Raw genomic sequence first — 23084 nt, forward strand, 5'->3', positions numbered from 1 at the left:
CCAGAAACTGTTATTCAAGTATAGTTTTTTATTATTTTATTTTTAGGGATGGGTGGGGGCTAGGCACTCATAAAGAAATGAAAATAAGTTTAAACCTTTTTAAAAAAAAAATAGCTAGGCTTGCAATTATCCTCCCTCCCCCCATATCTCTCTCTCATACTAAAAAGAAAATATTTTAAGCAGAATTCCATAATATGCACACATGTCTATACAGAGTAGATGTTTATTTATACATGTGCTTTCAGCCAACAAATCACTTTTCCTCATAGGAAATTTCTTGACATACTTTATTCATAATTGAATTTGCAGTTTTGTTAGTCTGTTAAAGTCTTTATATATATATATATATATATATATATATATATATATATATATAGACTGGTGTTGAATGCGAAACTCTGTGCCCCCACCACCAAATAACACTATATTACCTTTTATTTTTTTACAATTTATATATTCAATTTTGAAGTGGGATCCAAGAATATAATTGGAATTGATTGAATTTGGAGAACTGTGACATTTACCGAAATAATTTTTAGTAAATTTATAGTTTTATATCCTCCTTCCAGCATCGCCTATGAGTGAATCTTACTCCAATCCCTAAACCTCATATTATCATTTCTTTTCTTATTTTATAATTTTTGTAATTTTCAATTTATTAATCAAATATTGTATAAAACATATTCCCGTTCAGTGAATGTTTAGTACAATATCATTGTAGCCTCTTTGCTTAAAATGAAATATACTTATTTTAGGTATTTTCGGTAATAATCTAGTTTCCAAATATATGACTCTGAGGGGGGGGGGAGTTCTCACAGAGTTTCTGAACAACAGATAGAAACTATAACTTTATATAGGTTCAATAAAGTCTTCCCAGCGTAAGTGATGTGTGTTTCAGTAGATCTGAATGTGAGAGTGAAAACTCCTCCAACTCCCTGTTCCAAATACAATAATAACAAAGAACATTGGTTAGTAAGAAGAAAAGTTTGACTTGATGCTAGTTGGGCCTGATATTGAAAATCTGACAAGGTAACTTTATATGTTAGCGAGAATTAATAACTTACCATTAATATGTCTATATTAGGTAGTAAGTATTTTTGTATAGTCTTTATTTCTCTTACTGCTTAATTGCGCAAAGAAATATTTCTCGTGTTATTTGAAAATCCTATTTAAATTTTCTTTTCTTTCTTGCAGTCCTTCCAAAATACGGTGAAAAATTCTATCAACAAGAAGCAACATCAACCACAGAGGCAAGCGGAAGCCCCTTCTCAACAAAATCTGACCAGTCCAGTGCCATCTCGGCCGCAAAGCCCACTCCAGACATCTCAGGGCCTACGAAATGATGCATCAGCGGACAGCGATAGCCGTCCAAATTCTCCTGTGCCCTACAGGGAAAGACACCTTTCAAAACCACATCAAACCAAGAAAAAACCGAAAAAGGTTGGCGATATACATATACGTGATAATATTAATAATAGCAAGGTAAGTGCAGAGTACCATTTTTTTTTTTATGTGTACGTTTAGACGTAGGATTTTTGTAGGTGCTATGTCATCTGATGACGAACATTATCCAAACTGTTAGGTTATTAAAAAACAAAATTATGAGACCACCAGTCTAAGAATAAATACTTAAGATAATATTTCTATATCTAAAACAGTGAGTGGATGATTGATATAAGGGCTAATGGCACAGATTATGGAATCTGTGATAACGGTTTCAAATTCTATTCAATCTATTGTTTAACATAATGCACTTGTATGCTTGGGAAAAGATATATAGGACGATTTCTAAAATTTTTTCCAATTTTAATGCAATTACTGATTCTTTTTAAATCTATAAATATTTGGCTATAGAGTTTTTGCATTATTTCTTTTTTAATTACTAATTTCCTGATTTATCATAAAAATCCGTGCAATATTTTTATTGTGCATATATTTTTGCAAACATAAAAAATACACTTGTGGGAATGGTGACCTATGGATTCTAGTTTTACAGGTAGTTCAATAAATCAATAAGTATTTATCATTTTATGCGATGGAAAAATTTAAGTTTTAAGCATAGACAAAATAAACAATAAAAAGAATTGTTTTGTGAATCGGAAGTTAAGCCCAAATTTATTCCGAATCTGATGCACCCAAAAGTTACGATTTTCCTGATTCTGATTAATTGTCCCAATACTAGTATATACCCACAATCCAAAGTTCTAGGAAAGAAACTGCCTATGGAATTTTTGTTTAGTTTTAGACAAAAATAGAGAGTGAGGGAAATTATTGATGGCTTCTGTGGTAAGACGAGTATTTGTTGAAAACGTTTTACAGGAGTGGGGGGACATAGATTGGAGCTCGGTCGAGCACATTGAGCTGATGAGTAAAACCTATTTCAAATCAGCAAATGAATGATCAAATCTTACAATTATAAACAAAGCATTGGTTTCTATTTACTAGCTGCAGCGAGATCAATCCCCATTGAATATCGGATGCGGCAGAAATATCTCCTACATTTTGACATGCAACCTTCCCAGTTGTACTTGTACAGTTTATGAGCAATCATTAATTTGTATGGATGGAACTGCATATCAGTGTGTAGAATTGTTCTGACTGTTCGATCAGACAATTCCAAGGCCAAAGCATGTTTGCGAGTTGAACGTGTAGGAGACTAAATAACAGAATGTCTCACAGCTTGAATACTGTCTGACGTTCGAGCACTTCAAGGCCTTCCATTGGGCTTTCTTTTAAATGCCGAACTTGTAGCTCTGAAATTTTCAACCCATAGCTGTATTGATTTTCTATCTGAAACAGCATCATGCCATCCTAACTTGTAATGAACTCGAAAAGCTCTCTGTGTTTGCAGTTATAGGTTCACCATTCTTCAAAAACATTTCTACAGTAAAAGCACAATGTGCACTAATCCAAACCATATTGCCTGATGAGGGTATCTGGAAAAAAAAAATGGCAAATTATCAGCTAAATGTAAACGTCATTGACACTTGCATAAGTTCATTAGCAACATATAGTTAAAAGTTTAAAATGTGGGAGGTACTTCTGCCACACCCTACAGTTCTAGAAAAAAAAAAAACTGCTCGTGGAATTTTCATTTAGTTTTCGGCACAGATAGTGAGATAAATTGCTGATGGTTGTTGTGGTTAGACAAGTACTTGTTGTGAGCGTTTACAGGAGGAGGGATATAAATTGGAGCTCAGTCGAGTACATAGAGCTGATGAGTAAAATCTATTTCAAATTCAAATATCTAACATTAATAGGCAAAGCATTGTTTTTTTTTTTATTGACTAGATGCAGCAAGTTCAATCGCCGTGCTGGGCATTAAATATATGCAGTAATAACAAACCGTGAATGACTGGCGTTTTAATGTGATAATGCTGTAAGCCTATATACGTTTGGATGAATTGATTTGACATGTAGACGTATATGTTCCATATATAGGAGCATCAATTATTTTAATGCTTGATCTGAACTCATAATCCGAGAAACGTGATCCATGTCTATCCGCGCCCAAAACCCATCTCCCCAGTTCCTGGTTCTCTGGTATTGATGAAAAATTCTGTTTCCGATTAATTCTGACATGTGAGTTTCATTAATTTTGACATCCATTGATTTGTTTTAAACGCTTTGGCGATCATAAAACTTGCGATTTCTTTTTACATTTTATTTATTTTTTCTTTAAACCTACATGGCTTGTTGACAGCTTCTTTTTCATGAAAAGAGAAATTTCAGTTCTTTGTTTAATTTCGCATTTGCTTTTCTCTATTTTGTTTTTGTTTTTGTTTTGTCTGTTTTTTTTTTTGTTTTTGTTTTTTTACGCTTTTTGCTCTTTAATTTAAGATACGTCCTTCAATCGCTATGAAAAGCTTTGCCGATTGGTTGGTCGGTCATGCTTAAGTTTTATATAGTACTAGCAGGACTCCTTGCCCGGCATTTCCCAGTCGTAAAATATGCATAATATATTTTAATTAATACAGAAACTGAGATATGTGCATATTTTCGAAACAGTTCACTTCTTTAAGTAAACAAAAAACAAAAAACTCTAGGTTAGATCAAAACCTATGACAGTGAATCAAGTACGATAACCATTAGGCCAGCTTAACAAGATCTTCAAAAAGTGTTTCAAACCTACTTATTGTTAACATAAGGAATCTCTCATGTGAACGATTTTCGCATGTGCATTCGTGAAAGTTGACAAACAGATAAAAATCCAATGACTCTTCTACATACCAATTATTAATTTTTGACTCCTTAGCAACCCTTTTTTCCGGATGAAAAGCGATTCAAGTTTTCCACATGTCTGAATACTCTATATACTAAATTTCAGGTCTGTAGACTAAAAATTCGTTGAGTACATAGGTTGGGAAGTGTTCTCTCTCTCACACACATATTCTCACTTTTATAGATATATAGATAGTCTAGCAGAGGGATGACCTTGCCAGGCATTTAAAATACACTTAAATATATTTTAATTCATTTCATATGTATTATTACAGAGCAAATTTTCTATTGAACATTATATTGTACCTAATACCTAGTACTGATTTCAAAAGTTAAAAAAAAATGATTCGAGTGCCATCAGCTAAAAGCGAAACCCAAACATTTTGTGCTTCAGGCACATTCCCTACCGTTTGACCTATTGACAAATAGGTAAGAAATATTTCAACTAAAACCACTTCAAGCTATGAATGGATTTATATATGCGCAAAAGTAATAGAAATATGTTGGGCAAGTTGAAATGAACATTTTACATTTCAACTTGCTGACATATTTCTGTATGCGTTATTCATCAATCCAAACAAAGATTTTACTCGTTATAAACCATCCTTTGTGTATGATTAGTATTTCTTATTAATTCCAGTGTTATGTGACCAATAGTTTAAGAGTTTATTAGTTAAATATTTACACAGACATATATCTACTGTTTTATTTATATAGACTAGTGGTCATAAAATATTCTTAAATATATATTTTAATCTATGCAGACATACATCTACTGTTTTATATATATAAGTAATGGGACGATTCCAATACAATTACCGATTCCATGCTAAATTCTCAATTCCGATACAATTACCGATTCTGATTCTTTATAAATTTCTAATTATTTAACTTTAAGATTGTTATTTTCCCCGATTTTCATAGAAACGTGTTAAATATGCAGATATTTTCCTAAACGCAAAAATACACTTGTGGAAGATGATTTATCGATTTTAGCTTTACTGGTATTTTAAAATCAATAACTATTTATTATTTTATTATTATTACCAGCAATGGAAGATTTTGGTTCAAACAAAATCAAATAAAAACAAAAAAAACAATTAGAAGAATCGTTTTGGCATCGGAAAAAATAGGCATCAATTTTTCCGATTCCAATACCGATACCCCCAAATCTTCCGATTTTTCTGATTCCCGATTCCGATTAATCGTTCCCACACTAATATATATATATATATATATTTTCATTTGTCTGTCATAATTGATTGGACACATCCTGTATTATTTTTTATGCCAATGGTTCACTTTTCAAGGCTAAAAACCACTCATGGATAAGGTTTAATGAGATTGTCAGTTGACTAAGAGTATCCTGCACCTCTACAAAGCCACCATTCGCCCACGCATGAAGTATTGTTACCACATCTGGGCTATTGCATCCAGCACAAGTTTCTCCCTCTTGGACAAGGTCCAAAAATAAGAGTCGCCAATCTTATAGGTCCTGCGCTGTCAACTAAGCTCCAATTCTTGTCCCATCGCCGCAATGTTGCATCTTTGTACCTGTTTTACAAGTATTTTAATGGAATGTGCTCTGATGAACTCCTTGCACTTGTACCTCGACATACATACTAGTGTTGGGACGATTAATTGGAATTGGAAAAATTGGAACATTTGGGAATATTGCATGCTTAATCGGAAAAATTTGCGAATATTTTCCGATGCCAAAATGATTCTTTTTGTATTTAAATGTGTTTAAAGCAAAATCTTCCTTTGCTGGTAATAATTATAAGATAATAAATATTTATAAATTTTTAACTTCTAGTAAAACTAAAATCGATAGATGATATCCCACAAGTGTATTTCTTTGTTTAAGAAAATATCTCCATATTTAGCATGCATACGGTAATCAGGGGGAAAAAATAACAACTCTATACTTAAATATTTAGAAATTTATAAAGGATCGGAATTGGTAATTGTATCGGAATCGAGGAAAAATACTAGAATCGTCCCATCACTAATACATGACCTCAGCAAACCTGTTTAGCAGCAAAATCCCACCCGTTCACTGCCATAAAGCCTTCTTTCTGCTCTAGTTCATTCCCTAGGGTTGGTAGACTTTGGAATTTCCTCCCTGTTACCTGCTTCACTGACCATACTGAGATGAAAAAGTTTAAATGTAATATAAACCAATATCTCGCTCATCTCGTCTAAAATTGGTCCCAAATAGTAGCCCCTTACGCCAAAGTTGCAACATGTCTTGTTTGGGGTGAACATGACTTTGAAAAAAAAAAAAAAAAAGAAAGTTGCATGATGGAACACTATAAAAGAATTAAGAACTATGTTTGATTAGTTCAGCGGATGATTTAATGAATGTTTGTTGACATTAGACTTGAACACTAATAGCGTGCTAGGTAAAATTCAGTTGTAAGTGACACTCTTTTGGAAGTTAAAGGTTCAATCCTAATGTGGGTGATACGAAGAATACAATTGTAAATTAAGACTTCTATCCAGTTATGGCTGACAGAACAAGAACATGCTACCCTTGTGGATTAAATAAAGGTTTTTGTGCAGATTCTCAGAGTTCAATAGAACGACTCCTGAGTTCGACAAGATACACCATTAGAAGGTCAGACGCTACCTCGGCCAAAACGTTGCGTGAATAACACTCAAGATGAAAACAGTAAGCTGAATAATTTAAATCATACAAATTACAATACTCATCTAAAAAAATTCAGAAACATAAACGATCATTTTGTAGTCAGTAGGGAAGCAGTCTCAGTATAATTTGTTCCACAGATTAGAAGTTCTTGGAAAGAAACTATTAAGATACATCTCAAAATCTTTATTAAGAGGCTCTTGCCTCTTATAGAGAGGTGAACATTTGATTACATTAATGTTTGAAATTGCATTTTTATAGCTTAATTTGCCGATTGAATGGACATGTTTTATTTTAAATGTGTCTAAAAATCTGTAAATCTATCAACTGGTCTGTCACGCTTAAGTTTGAAATGGCATTTTTAGATCTGTATATGCCTCTATATAAGTGACTCTCTCCTATTATTTGGTCGAGTATATTTATGTTTGAAATCGCGTTTCATTTGGTCTGTTTTAACATAGTTTGTTGGTCTGCCACAACTCACGTTGGCGTTTTTGTAGCTAAACGCGCTGATTGACAAATGTACGTAAGAATATTCGTTCTTCTTGTTTGTTTTTATTTCATTGGGAATACATGATTTAATTTTATCCTACAATCTGGTTTGTATGCATAACTGTACACGTACACACACATGTAGATTTAAGCTGAACAGAGTTCATTGGAATTCTTGTCACTTTTATCGCAGGTAATTATCACCAATCTTTATTTCCCTCTTGTGAAAGTTCTTTTGATAAAATAAATCGATAAATTTTCATGGAGCCTTTTTGAAACCAGATTCTTTTGATTCCAACCATTTTCCTCCTCCTTCTTCTCCAGCCTAATTTTCTTTTCCGATGATAATTTAAATTTTTTTATCATTATGATAACTTTATTTTGAAATCTAACTTCTAAGCGAATTCCAGCGAAAACATGCATGACCAATTTCAACTCGCAACCCTAGCCGCGGGCGCATGTTTTCATTAGAAATGTTCACTTTTCACAAATCTGTCCGCTTGCGATATCCTTGCTCCCCTTTGTTCTTCAATTCGTGTCGTTATCATCATCTTTAACTGATCTGCGTTTTTGATGTTCTTTTTTTTAATTCCTCCTCCTTGTTTGTGTTCATGGTAAAAACGTATTTTATCCAAATATTTCTGGTTTCTTCATATCAACGAAAATTGGCTGACAACATGTTCAGATGTTTCGATTATAAGAAAGATTTTATTCCTATTTAAAAAAAAAAAAAAGGAGGATATTACCTCACCTTCTCTCTTTCTCACACACATCTCCTCTCTCCCTCATGCACACGTACACAGCCTTTCTCCCTCGTACACACACACACTGCCTTTCTCCCTCGTACACACACACACTGCCTTTCTCCCTCGTACACACACACACTGCCTTTCTCCCTCGTACACACACACACTGCCTTTCTCCCTCGTACACACACACACTGCCTTTCTCCCTCGTACACACACACACTGCCTTTCTCCCTCGTACACACACACACTGCCTTTCTCCCTCGTACACACACACACTGCCTTTCTCCCTCGTACACACACACACTGCCTTTCTCCCTCGTACACACACACACTGCCTTTCTCCCTCGTACACACACACTGCCTTTCTCCTCTCACGCACACACACTGCCTTTCTCCCTCTCACGCACACACACTGCCTTTCTCCCTCTCATGCACACACACTGCCTTTCTCCCTCTCACTGCACACACACTGCCTTTCTCCCTCTCACGCACACACACTGCCTTTCTCCCTCTCACGCACACACACTGCCTTTCTCCCTCTCACGCACCCACACTGCCTTTCTCCCTCCCACGCACACACACACACACACACACACACACACACACACACAGCCTTTTCCCTTCTCCATCTCACACACAGCCTTTCTCCTTCTCTTTCACACACACACACACACACCCTTTCTTTCTCTCTCACACACACACCCTTTCTTTCTCTCTCTCTCTCTCTCTCTCTCACACACACACACACGCACACCCACACACTTTATCTCTCTTTTACGCACCTTTTCTCTTTTCATATTTTTATTCTTACTAGTCTTTTTTGATTTTGCTTTTCCCTCATTTTTCTTCTCTCTCTCTTTTTTATTTTTATTTTTTCTCTATCTAGTTTTTTGCTCTTTGTCTCACCTCTCTTCCTCTCCTTTTTTCCTTTTAATATAATAACTCTTTTCTTCAGTAACTCTTCGTTCTACATTGGATTTTCTTCCAGTTCTTTTTTTTTTTTTTTTTTTTTTTACACATATGAGCCGTCGTCTTAAATAATGAAATTCTTTCCAGTTTCAACCATCGTATCCAATCCTTAAGGTGTTGTCTTACCGTTCATCTGACGAACCCACTAATTCTTATCCTCAAGTGGTGTTTGGGTTTTGATTAGCACTAATATATACATATGTGTGTGTGTGTGTGTGTGTGTGTGTGTGTGTGTGTGCCTTTTCTCTTAGAGAAAACTAATACGTTTTGGTTAACTGCTCTAAAATGCTACAATGTCTCGTAAATGAAACTCATTTTACATTAAATTAATATGTGAAGCAGACCCTCCCATCTAAATTCTTAAATAATTTACTTTTTTCCGGATGTTAACACGTAATCTTTTAAAAGGGTTGAATCTCGTTTTGTTTGGGGAGAAGGGAGACTTAGCTGAAGGTGTTAATTTACAACAACAAAAAAATAATACTAATAATAATCCTTATAAGCTTTTTTTCTATAGTAAAAAGGAATTCTATTTCTACAAGGATTCATTAAAATATAAGTTTAAATATGAAAAATAATTGTAAAAATGTTAGTAATTAATTTTTAATTCATAAAACAATTTAAATGTCTTTAGAATAATGTTTAACGTACATTTGGCAAATTTTCAGTCTTTCGTGCCGGACTAGTCAGTAGAACACTGACAAATAAACTGCCCAAAGAATCAATTTTTATTAGTAGTCTCGATTTTATAGCTTTCTATATCCATCTCAAACAATCTTAATTTTGTTTTACAATCTGTATACAGACATGTGATGGGGAGGCTGATCTGCCTTCAGGCTGAAAGCTTGGATTACTTTGACTGCCTAAGGAGTCACAGGAATTTCTGTCTAATAAATACAGGTAGAATCAAAGAATTGAGCCAAACGTTATTTCACACGAAGGTGTGAAAATTCACAAATTGATTTATACCTCATTCAAGTCCACATTTACTCATATGTTTTGCCTCCTCACCTTGTAATATTTGCAAATGCTAGATGAGGGACCAGACAAAAGTCTACCTGACAAAACCAAACTGGACAAAAATTGAGAGCATAAAATAAATAGTTTAAAAGATTAAAAAATACTTTTTTATATTATACTTTGGATTTAATTATCAATAATGTTTGATAGTATTTTCCTTGACAAAAATATTTTATTGGACTATTAAAGTATTTTTTTTTCGGAGCATTATAATTAAACTGCATTCTTTTAAAGTGTACCTAGCGAATTTACAGTAAAGTTTCAATTTTTGTTTTATTTATTTTACGAAAATAAAATACATTTACATCGTATTTTTATGTTATTATGATCTATGGAATTTTAGTCTTACTAATTGTTTAAAAACAGTAAGTATTTATCAGCAATGGAAGCTTAAGTTTTCAAAAAATGCAAAGAATCGTTTTTGGAATAGGAAATTAGGCTTCTTTTTCTGATTCTGGTACCGATTCCGATACCACAAGAGTTCTGATTTTTCCGATTCCCAATTTCGATTAATCCTCCCAACATATATATATATATATATATATATATATATATATATATATATACATATATATATTGTTTTTAAAATATTTCGAATCTTGCTAGATTCAGCCACTCTGATTCATGTAGACGATGAAACACGTATCAGTGGATAATTATATTTTAAAAACAATATATATGCCGCTCCCCATATGGCGGTACCAAATTGGGTAAAGGGAAAATTATTCCCAACTAGCATTTAGGTAAAAATGCACTTTCATAAATAATTGAATTCATTCAAAACGTATCGCAAAAACAAAAACAAATAACATCTCTCTCTCTCTCTCTCTCTCTCTCTCCCTCTCTCTCTCTCTCTCCATATATATATATATATGTAACTGTTCCTTCATCTCTTATATTTTCTTTGACTATTTTTCTGTATGTAGAGGTACATGAGAAGTGAATATAAACTTGGATGTTTATATAAAATATCAATTATTTGATGAAATTAATGTGCTAATACTTTGTATTTTGAAATGCCATGACCTTTTCAGACTTGCAGTATAAACATTTTCTTGAGGGATTTCTTGCCATGTTTCATGCAGTAATCTTATAAGTTCTCTTCCTGAAGGTTTTTTGTTTTATATAGCCCAGGCGTGTTTGATAAGGTTCATATCTGGTGACTGATTTGGACAAGTGCTTTTTTTTAAATACTATTTTCATGCAACCACGCCCATGTGCTTTTAGCAGTTTAACGAGGAGCACCATCTTCCAAGAATAAGGACTCCTGTTTTATAATTCTGCCAATGTCATGTCTGTGTATACCTGTTCTTGTTTAGGATGAATGATAAGATGGTTGATTTTGTTGAAATTAAGGCAGGCTGAGACATGCAAGTTTTCTTAGTCATTAGATAAGGGTGATTTGATTTTAGAAAATTCAACTCGGAGGAGTTGAATTTCAAACAATCTTAAGACATTTCTTTGCCATCAATGATTCCTTATTATTGTGTCATTGAGTATCTGCATAAAAATTACTCACACTGGTTTGAAAGCTAAGTAGATAATGTCTTCTTGCCAAATTCCTGAACTTTCCTCTTACTCTACTCCCACTCTCTTTTAAAATCGAGTCACATCTTTTATCCGTCTTTGAATCCCAATGACTTCCCTTGTTTTCCCTCTTTCTCCTCCTTCACTCTCCAGCTCTCTGGTTTCTTTCTCAGTAATGTTATTACCCCATAACCGGACATTCCTCTTCCACAGCTCCATAAAACATGTGACAACAGCATGGGTTGCTACTACTGAAAATGGCATTGAAGGTACTGTGAGGATGGAAAGTAACATCCAGATCTCTACTGGAAGGACACGGAGAATACCAGAATATCAAGGATGGTTATTGCTACTCGAATTCATGAGAAAGGCAATAGCTGTTATCAGCAAAGACTTAATGGTAAACAGATATCGCAATAATGCAAAGTGATCAGCAGTTGTGATCAAAAGATAATAGTGGAAGTTTGTTGAGACTTGTCACTCAGATTCCATGGAACATCACTTGTTTTTGTCCCTGAAAGATCACCCGTAATGATTAGTAAAAACAAAAAAAAAAAAAAAAATGATGCTAATGATAAACTCAGTAGCGTACACATTCAGTTGGCACCTCAGAAAATGACCGTGGAAGGTCTGAGAGGATGGAAAGACCTAGAACTGCTAGTACTATTTAGACCATGACTGGAAGAATAGAGAGTATTGTCATATTGAATGGGTTTATTGTACTTATTTACAATGCCTCCCCACGGGACAGAGTTAGACACCAGGGTCGTTTTTTAACGCAGAGAAAAGGTACAAAAATAACAAATTGTCTTAGTCGTGAAGGACTGCTCCTCCACCGAAAGAGAACAAGAAATGAAAGTTCAGCATCTGAAGAACAGATACTACACTTTGATCTTGGCCAAAAGGCCAAGTATTGTAGTTGAATGGGTTTATTGTAACTGAAATTCCAGAGAAAAACATTGTCCCTTTTTTTTTTTTTATCAAAGAAATAACTGGTAAATGGCTGGTGTATTAAAATTAAGTAGGTGGGCAATGGTGCTGGAAAGTATGGGGGAGAGTACTAAGATTTAGGAGACCTGTTGTTTCTCAGCCAGTCAGGTTGTTACTACTGCTAATGACTGACTTTATAACTTTTAGTGAGTAAGAAATAATAAAAGGGTCACTTAGTGGTTGGACAGAGATTAACAGGCCTGTCTCCAAAATCAAGTGTATTTGATTTGTATTGTCTGCTCTTAGACTCCTGCATGATTAAGCCGATCTTTGTCTATAGATCTTCAACTCTTTTATTCTTTTGGCTTTAAATTGCTTTTCAACTTGTCATCTTCAGATGCTAATAAAAATGTAAGCCTGTAAATCATCAGAATCGTTTATGATAAGAAAAAAAATTAGAAGTGTATGTGAGGGGGGGGGAGTTGATGTTATCTTTCTGTTTCCTTCTTCCTTCTGGGTTGTTTATATTAAACTGCTTTTTATTTTTATTTATTTATTATATTTTTACAATGGTGTCAGAATTGCCAATATTTATTGCTGTTTCTTTCTTGTTTTTTTTTTTGTTTTTTTTTTCAATTTGCCTATAACTTACCATTTTCTGTTGATGGATTGTTTTACTGTTTTAGAGAGTTTTATAGTCGGTATGGAAAGGGGGGAGAGTTATAGGATTTTCTTACTAAACAATCTCTTTCTCAGTGCACATTTTTGTTTTTATAGGAATGTCTGACTTAGGTGATGGTGATTTATCATTCCCTTGCTTGTATGAATATATCAGGATATCTGTGCGTATGTGTATATACTTGTATTACGTGCATATATTTGTGTATGTGTATTGTGTGTATGTTTATATATTTGAGCATATACATGTATGTATATGTATTTGTATATTATATGTGCAAATCTGCGGTGGGAGTGCAGAGTCATCTGAGATGGCATGGGCGACGAGATTGGGAGAACTCAGTGTGACGGCGATCATCTGGAAAGATGCAGCAATCATCATCATATATTATCATATATTATATATATATATTGTGTGTGTGTGTGTATGTATATATATATATATATATATATATATATATATATATATATATATATATATATATATATATATATATATATATAATATATATATATTCAGTTGAACTCCGGGATACAACATTAAAAATTAGTAACAAAATACAGTACAGTATATGATACACATGTATATAATCAAATAAGATGATAAATAACACCGTAAGGTGGGGCAAATACCGTAACTAGGGGCCAGGGTAAACCTCGTATCCTAGACAAATCATCTTAACCTGAAAAAAAAAACAAAAGCCGTATCCTAGCGCCACCGTATCTCGAGGTTCTACTGCATATAAATGTGTGTGTGTATATATATATATAGTATTTATGAACATATGTGTGTATGTGCATTTTGTATTAATGAGTATCAGTGTGCATGTACGAGCTTACTTATGGACATATGTTCATACATATGTAAAATTTACTAGTGTTTGTTTGTGTGTGTGTAAATATCTAACATTTTCTCCCGGTAATGTTTCAGTTAAATGTTTAGTAAGCAAAAAAAAGAGAAAAAAAAACTTTCTTTTTTACTGGTGTTCATTTCCTCATTTTATTTATCTTGCAACCATAAAGTATACATAAATCAATTTAATTACAATTAGTGTACCGCTAAAGCTTTCACTTAAGCTTATTTCTTTCTTTTATAGTTTTGAAAAACTCATTTTTCAACTCTGCTTAAGAAAGAATCCATATACATACTTACATCCGTGATGTCATGAAATATATTCATTGCAGTCTATATAATACGCATTATTCTTAATTATATACAAGGGCGAACTGAGTATCAACATAATGGTTGCCTGGAGACTAAAATAGACTACTCACAAATTTTCATGCTTGTGTCCTGGTCACTTTTTTTTTTCTTACTAAAATTGTTGTTTGTTAGTTTTTTTTTTTTCTGTTGCGCTATTTGATATAAGCTGCCTATTGGACAAGTTTACATGTCAAGTCCATCACTTGCTATGCATATGTGTCTAAGAATTTCCACATGTGTGAATAAATACTTATCAGTTCTAGAATGTATCTCTATGCATAACATGAAAGAATATATATATATATATATATATATATATATATATATATATATATATATATATATATATATATATGTATATAAAGGCAAAGTGTGTGTGTTTGTATGTCTGCCGAAAACTTTTGACACACGTCGGAACATGACAAAATTGGTATTGTTTTAAAGCTCGGTCTCTTGGACGACAAATATCGAAAAATTGGCCAAAAACATTAATTCTTTCACCGTTAACTGGGCCGTTTTTTACAAAGGAGGGGTCACTTTCGTCGTAAACATTTTTGCAAGTCATTCAAACTTTGCATCAACAACATCGCATAAGACGTTATTTCGATCGCTTGTGACGTCACAATCGCAATGGGCGCATCGATAAGAACGCTTGCTTTTCTCCATCTCCTTTTCCTTTTATGGGTTTGAGCCTGTCTACTACTAATTCTTTTTTTGCTCAACCAACACCCTTAAACACACTTCCACATACCCGGGCATCGCCGGGCACTCAGGCTAATATATATATATATATAGAAAGAGAGAGAGAGTGAGAGGGGGAAGTTAAATTTATGCAAATTATGATTAACATAAAGTGAATTGTTTCCTTAGTTCATGGAGTTTCAAAAGTTTGACTTTTTTTTACAAAGAGGAGAAAGAAATAATTTACTTTATCTTTTATTCCTTGTTTATGAACAAAAAAATTTGTAAGACATAATTTATGTAATTTTAATTCACCTCATATATTGATGCTCTATCTTGAATATTGAGCATTTTTATCAGAGTAAGATTAATCTATATTGATATTTATATTACTACTAGCGGGGTACCCGGCGTTGCCCGGGTGTGTCAAGTAAGGAAGCCTGAAAAAAGTAGGCAGCTCGGGTGGAAAGAGATGTTAAAACAAAAAAAAAAAAGTGGTAGTAAGCAGGCAGATGCGAACACGTAACACGAAAGAGGAAAAGAAGATGACGTCTTTGCCGATGCGTTCATGGCAAAACTGAAGTCGTGAATGTCGAAATTAAGCATAATCAATCGAAAGGAGACGATAATTTGCAAAGATGTCAGCGAGAAAAGCGTAGAAGACTGGTGAGTTGACGGTGAAGGAATTAATATTTTTTAACCAATTTTTTTATATTTGTTGTTCGAAAGATTGAGCTTCAAAACGATACTGGTTTCATCACATTCTGATGCGTCTGGCGAAAGTTTTTTGCAGACATACAAACTCACACGCATACACATTTTGCCCTTTATATATATACTAGCGAGGGTACCCGGCGTTGCCTGGGCGTTTAGAGGTGTGTGTGCTCGGGCGGGGAGGGGGGGGGGAAATCAAAACAAAAGAATAAGGGAAGTAATCACCCTGTTTAAATATTATATAAAAAAAAATGTTAAAACTTAAAAAAAAATCAAAAAAAAAAAAACTCACGTAAGGCAAACGAACAATGTTAAAATTTCTTAAAATCAGAAAAACAAAAACAAAAAAAGAAAACGCAAATGTGATGAAAAAAACCCCCAGAAAAACGAAAGTTAAAACTACTTTAAAAAAATCTGAAAAATGAGGGAGGGGGAAAAACATACGTGAAAAATAGCTTAAATAACCCTGTTTCAACATTAAACCTTTAAAAATCGAAAAAAAAAAAAAAGACACCTCACACCACGATTTGAACTCACAACCTTTAGATAATGATGCCGCACTCTAATGAACTGAGCTAAGAGGACGTTGACAAAATTAGGTCGGCTTTTTTAATATTTAAAATGATTCATGTTCCGACGTCATTTGCGCATGCGTAGAGCCATCTTGTCATGAGAGGACGGTTTTTGGCTACCCCTGCCTGTACAAAAATGGCTAGTTTAGGGTTAAGGAATTAATGTTTTGGGCCAATTTTTCGATATTTGTCAGGCGAAGGTTCCAGCTTGAAAATGATAACTATCTGGTGAAAATCCGTGGCCTGTGTCAAAAGATTTTGTGAGACATACAAAACACAAACACACACACATTTTCGCTTTTATATATATAGACTAGAGGGGGGGGGGTAAAATAAAAAGTTTTGGTAAGTAAGTATGAAGGATCGAACCCGAACTCTTGAGTCAAAGTTGGAAATTAAAGCGTGAAAGAAAAACGTGCGACGTTAACCACTGGGCCACCAAGAAATAGTAATGGAAACATGTTTGAATTTATTTAAGTATTAAAACTTGGCAGGTGCCCGTATTTAATTAGGTCAACTTTGACTGTGTGGCAGTATTTTATTTACTGCAGGGCAGGATTTAAAATTTTTTTTGTTTTCCCTAGATGTTGTGGGGAAAATCAACTCCCCATAAAAAGGGGATTATCCAAATTGAATAGCAATTGTCTGATATAAGGAGAAACTCCACATTGATCAAATTCGGACATTTCCAGAAAAATGCCGCCAGAATTAGTTTCACTTTTATTATACAAAAAAGCTTAATGCACATGCAGCAATCGAAAAATGTTGAATATTTATCTTTTCAAAGTCGAGCAAATTAGATAGACAGGCGACCCCCGTTGTTAACTCATAGATATTATTATTTAGACGGGATATAAAACGTTTTAAGAAGTTAGTCGCCCGATCGCTTCTCGGAAAAAAAGCCTTTCTTGGGCATACACAAAAAGCGAACATACATACATACATGCATACACACATTTTCGCTTTTATATTTATAGACTAGCGGGGGTACCCATCGTTGCCCAGGTGTAAAAGAAGAAGAAGAAAAAAATTTGGTTGGGAGGTAGGCTCGAACCCGGAGCCCTGAGGTGAATAGCCTGACAACTTACCACGACACTACACGGGCAGAGAAGTGAGGAAGGGTGAAATTAAACGTTTAAAAAGGCAGGTAGTTAAACGAACGTCAACAATTGGTTTTCTAGGTCAAACATCACGCCATAGTAGTAGTAGAGAAAATGAAATCACTGCGCGAATTTTCTAACAGAAAGATGCAGATGACCTCGTTTCGTAAATCGGACATATTATAATCTAGGGAGTATATAAAAAGTTCTAAGAAACAGTGACCACCCCTGAGCGACCCCCCCCCCCAAGAAAAGCTTTTGGCAGACATACAAAAAAAAAATGCACACACACAAACATACACATATTTTCGCTTTTATATTATAGATGGATAATATTTAAAAACTTTATATAAATAACCCGAAAAAAAGAGTTGCTATGTCATTAAATAAATAATCCTAACCAAATAGAATTACAATAGCTAAAATTTGTAGTTTATCTGGTAGGTTTGATTAAAAATAACTGCTCATGCTTGCTGACCTTGTGCCTGACTTATATTAAATCTTACCACTGTTTCTAGTTCAAAATTACTTGTTAATCCAATGATTTTTTTTTTTTTTTTTTTTTTTGCTCAAGTATCGAATTATCGCTGGAACAAAACTGTGAGAGCAGTTTTCGGTAATTTAAAAAGATGTGTATGCAGTTCTTTTCTGGATATTTTTGTTTTCCTTTTGGAAAATTTTCAATCGTGACTATCCAGATGTTGTGTTCCGGTTTCTGCTATAAAAACCTGGAGCATTTCAGAAGAGATACGAGGAATTACTCTTTGGTTTATTCACAGGCTAGTCACACATCTGAGTAATTTGATTGTATGATAGATTTACCAGTTTCTTGCACAGATTCCCAGCATGCACACACGAAGTCAGCCAGGGTTGGCATTGGATGATTTCTAGTGTTGGTTTAATGAAGTGATCCTCGCTTTTCTTTTCTTACTTTCCTACCTTTCTGTCTCCTCGTCCCTCCCCACCCCGTAGACGGAAGTCCATCATGGTTTTTCAAGACATGCAAATACATTAATACAGATGAACAAAGCCTGTACAAACTATTATAGACAAAGATGTGTGTAAACGGGTAATTAAACTATCTTTTAGCTTGAATGCTTCAAACGTGTCAATGCTCTCTCTCTCTCTCTCTCTCTCTCTCTCTCTCTCTCTCTCTCTCTCTCTCTCACACACACATACACACACGCACACACAGAGCCAGGATTGATGGTTTCACATCAAAAGGACATTAATCGTCTCGAATTATTGATGTTGGTCCGACTCTAACGAGTCTTATTATGGTGCTTTCAATAATATTTTATGACTGTATGATCAGCTCATCAATATGATTGAATTTTATGTGTTCGGATGGATGATTGGCAAAAGCTCTTTGTCCATACACAGTGTAGTGTGAAATGTTTTTGTGGCCTCCACATGGGTGATTGTGTGCTATGAATTTGTCTAAATGTTAATGGGAGGGTGTGATAATTCACATCAAAGGGAAACTACAATGATGTTGGGCTTATAGAACATCGCTCATCTCTGGACAATGCACAGATAATAAATAAGTGCAAGTGCTTTTTTAAAGCATTTGAGGGGGCGGTGTATCAAAAATGAGTAACAAACTATTGGTATTATTGTTTGAGGGGCACATGGAGGGAAAGTTGTTAATTTCCGGGGTAAATAAGGGCATCAGACCAAAGTATCTGGTTTTCTTTGTATGTTATGTTATCCAATCGTTATCAGGTGAGCATTATTATTCTAATCTGAAAAGATATTGCTTTTTGTTGTATAACTTCACAAGATATTTGTTAATTTTTGTTAGGTAAAAGAATAATTGATTAAAAAATAAACCTGCTTTTGTCTCGGAAAGAATAAATAAACACTTATTTGCCCATTTCAAACTATTTTTTTTTCTTTCCTCTACCAGCTTACCTCTCCTCTAGTCCAACTCAGTTCTTTCTTCTTTGCTGTTTCATAAAACTTTCCTTTTTTCTATTTTAATTCTATTGCCCTTTTCTGTGTCTTTAGCCTTTTTCTCTGTTTAGTCTGTTGCCCATTTCTCTGTGTTTTGCTTATTGCCCTTCTATTGCCCTTTTCTCTGTGTTTTGCCTATTGCCCTTTTCTCTGTGTTCAGCCTACACCATCAACAACAATAACAAACACATTTCTTTTAGGTGATGATAATGATAATGATCATCATCGCTATCATCATTATCCTGCTAAACCCCTTCCCTCACTTCTCTATTGTAATGTCATTTATTACTTTATCTAGCAAATATTTTGTGTGACTTTTGTGTGCAATTTGTTTTCCAGTAATAACCAGCAAAAAATCTTTCTGAATTTCCCAACATTTTTCTCCTAAACTCCCTGAAGAAACGAGGGGTGAGTTTTTAGGTAGAAGGAAGGAAAAGAGTGAGCGCAATAAAAAAAATGGAACCTAACGCCTTCACTGCTTCCTTGCCAACTAAAAGGATAAAGAAATCGATACACACTAATATAAATAGGAAACATATGCTGATGCACAACCATTTATTTTTTTATTTACATGTATTTCCCCTCTCCCAACTCTTGCCAGTCCTCCTCCTTATATATATATATATATATATATATATATATATATATATATATATATATATATATATATATATTTAAAGGTTATGAGGGGGTTTTGGAAGCATGAAGACGATGTTACTTTTTGTATTTAATATTTTTATTGTTATTTTTTTATATTTCAAGCGGACCTCCGCTCTTGGTCACAAAAAAGTATTGAAATGAAAAAGAAAGCCGTTGAAAAAACTGAAAATTTGTAGTATGGACAACGTTTATTCCTAGCAATATGTTCAAAAGAGTTCACGTGGATTATTTTAGCCGTTTGTGGAAGAAAAATGTATTTTTATTTTTTTTAAATGTTGAAACATATTAGTGTTTAATTCAAACAGCAAAAAAGAGACGCAATTGATTTCAATATGTATAATGAAATTGAAACAAAATTGTTAAATGGTAAAAATAATTTAAGTTATAATACTACTACAGTAAAGTATTAATAACAAAGATGATAGTTTTGAATAATAATAATGAAACTCCCCGCGAGGGCAGAGTTAGTGACATTGCTGGCTTTTAATGGGGAGTAAATTCCATTCCCCCCACCTCTACAAAAATGGCACACAAGATAGGGACAAAAATAAATATAAAAATAAAATTAATATTGGTTAATTAAATGAGAATAAAAATAGTCTCGTTCCTGAAGGAAAATAAAAATTGTCTCAGTCCTGGAGGAATTCTCAAACGTAATTCTCATGAGTTAAAGAGCCACCTACGTGTACATAGCCGCACTGAAGAGATGACAAACTTCTGTCAAGAAGAAGCAATTCTTGTCACAAAGATACAAGTACCTTCATTTTAAAAAGGTATAATTATTTGAAAGAAGTTCTCTCTCTCTCTCTCTCTCTCTCTCTCTCTCTCTCTCTCTCTCTCGTGTTTATTAGGGTTGTTGTTGTCTAATAAAATTTAATGCCTTTATGGAACAAAAAATATTTTTATTATTATAGGCTTTTTTAGTCTTGTTGATTCTATAGTGTTTTCGTGTGTACATTTCTAGTAGTTTCTCTATTAAAGTATACACATTTCTAAATATATATTAATACTTTTGTATACATTCTTATTTTACAAGACAACAAGCACACAATATATATATATATATATATATACACTAGCATTTCAGCCCGGGTGTTTGGAAGTGTATGTTGAGCAAAAAAAAAAAAAAAAAAAAAAAAAAAAAAAGCGGTCAATTTTTATAACTTTGACCCCTATTATTACCCCTTAACATTTATTGTTTGGGGCTCAAATCAAGTTATTAAGTTAGATCCATGTCCAAGGAACCTATATCTAAAATTTCAAGTGTTTATATTCAAAATTGTCGGAGGAGTTTGATAGAGTTCTCAAAGGTCAAATCGTTGAACTTTGACCCCTTAACAGCCAACCGAAAACCAATCTCAAAGATTTTCCCAAATCTCAGTACCCTGTATATTAAATTTCGAGTCTGTAGACTTAAAATTGACAGAGTTATTGCGTAGGGAAATGTACACAGACAGACACGTTCACTTGTATAGATATGTATATATATAGGGAGAGTTGAAAGATTAGATAGATTTTTTAAGAGGAGACTTATCAGGATAATGCAAATCTCAACAAATTGCTTTGGAGCTTATATAGAAGATGAAGAATGAGAAAAAAACAATATAAAAATGCATACTAATGTGTATAGATTTAATCGTTTATTCAATATTGATGTTACATCAATTAGAAGTGTGGGATAAGTAAACTTTTTATACCTAGGTATTTTGAAGCATAATGCTTCTCATCAAAAGAGGAGAGACGATGGTAGGTAACATATTAAAGATGTGATGTATCGTGATAACTACATCAGGAGCGAAATAATGGGGTGTGAGAGGAAAAGAGTAATACATTGAGGTTGTGGAGGGAGGGAGATGGGAGAACTATAGTAATTAATGCGATAGAGGAAGAAGATTGCTGATATTACAAAGTGAAGATAGGTTGTATCTAAGGTGGATACTGTGTTTGCCATGGTTAGAATATGGGGCACGTGTTCAATATATATGTGCATATGTGGAGATGCATTTATACTATCGGGAAGAATATTGAAGGAAGTGAAGGTAAATGCTCTTATAATCAGGAGTTAGGAGGTATAACAAAAAGTTTGTTTTTTGTAAATAGGGGACAGATGCTATGTCCGTATATGTTAGAAGGGGTATTCGAATTACAACGTTGTACTAAACGAAGTATAAGTTTAAAATTATAAAGGAATAAATCTTCTGTAATTTAAAAGGCAAAATGTGTGTGTTTGCCAAAAACTTTCGACACACGCGATGAACACTGACAAAATTGGTATCATTAGAAAGATAAATCTCTCAAACGACAAATGTCCAAAAATTGGCCAAAAAGATTAATTCTCTGACCATCAACTGGGCCGTTCTTACAAGGACGAGTCAGTTTTTGCGTTGACATTTTTGTAAAGTAATCATACGCCTTGCAATGACTAAGCTTATTTCAAACGCCGGCAACATCATATGTCGCGGTGGGTGCTAGGTCTAAGCAGTTAGCTTTTTATTCAATTTCTTTTCTTCCTTTGCGTTACAAGTTCGAGCCTTCCTGCTTACTTTTTTTTTTTTTTTTACACCTTTCTCCACCCCAGTTGCCTACTGTGTCTATTTTTTTTTTTTTTATGCTTGGGGCTTGCTCAATACCCTTACTACACCACCTCTCCACATCTGGGCAATGCCGGATACCCTCGCTAGTAATATAATAAAATGATAAAATATGAAAAAATATAAAAGTAAAATAAACAATAAAAAATAACGAATAAAAAAAATATAAAATTATTTAGAAAAATAATAAAAGATATTGAAAATAAAGAATAAAATCGAGGATAAAATAAAATAAAAATATAAGAAGAAAAATAGTTGCAATAAAAAATGTATTTAGATAATGCTGAGCAGCGCCAGGTTTACTTGCTGGCATATATATATCACCTACAAACCAACATTATCAGACGCTAGCATTATTTACTTTTTGTTA

General features: G+C 33.8%; 1 protein-coding gene across 6 annotated transcripts in view; it reads left to right on the top strand.

Annotated features, from left to right (window-relative positions):
• Positions 1-23084, top strand: part of LOC145261228 (uncharacterized) — a 447422-nt gene that overhangs the window by 33706 nt on the left and 390632 nt on the right. For all 6 annotated transcript variants that reach the window (XM_080119597.1, XM_080119595.1, XM_080119596.1 and 3 more), the window contains exon 2: positions 1195-1482. In XM_080119597.1, coding sequence (XP_079975723.1) covers positions 1195-1482 — 288 coding nt within the window. The remainder of the gene's footprint in view (positions 1-1194; positions 1483-23084) is intronic.

Source organism: Euprymna scolopes, chromosome 37 (genome assembly GCF_053919585.1).
Source record: "Euprymna scolopes isolate OS-2025 chromosome 37, ASM5391958v1, whole genome shotgun sequence".
In the NCBI taxonomy this organism is placed as follows: domain Eukaryota; kingdom Metazoa; phylum Mollusca; class Cephalopoda; order Sepiida; family Sepiolidae; genus Euprymna; species Euprymna scolopes.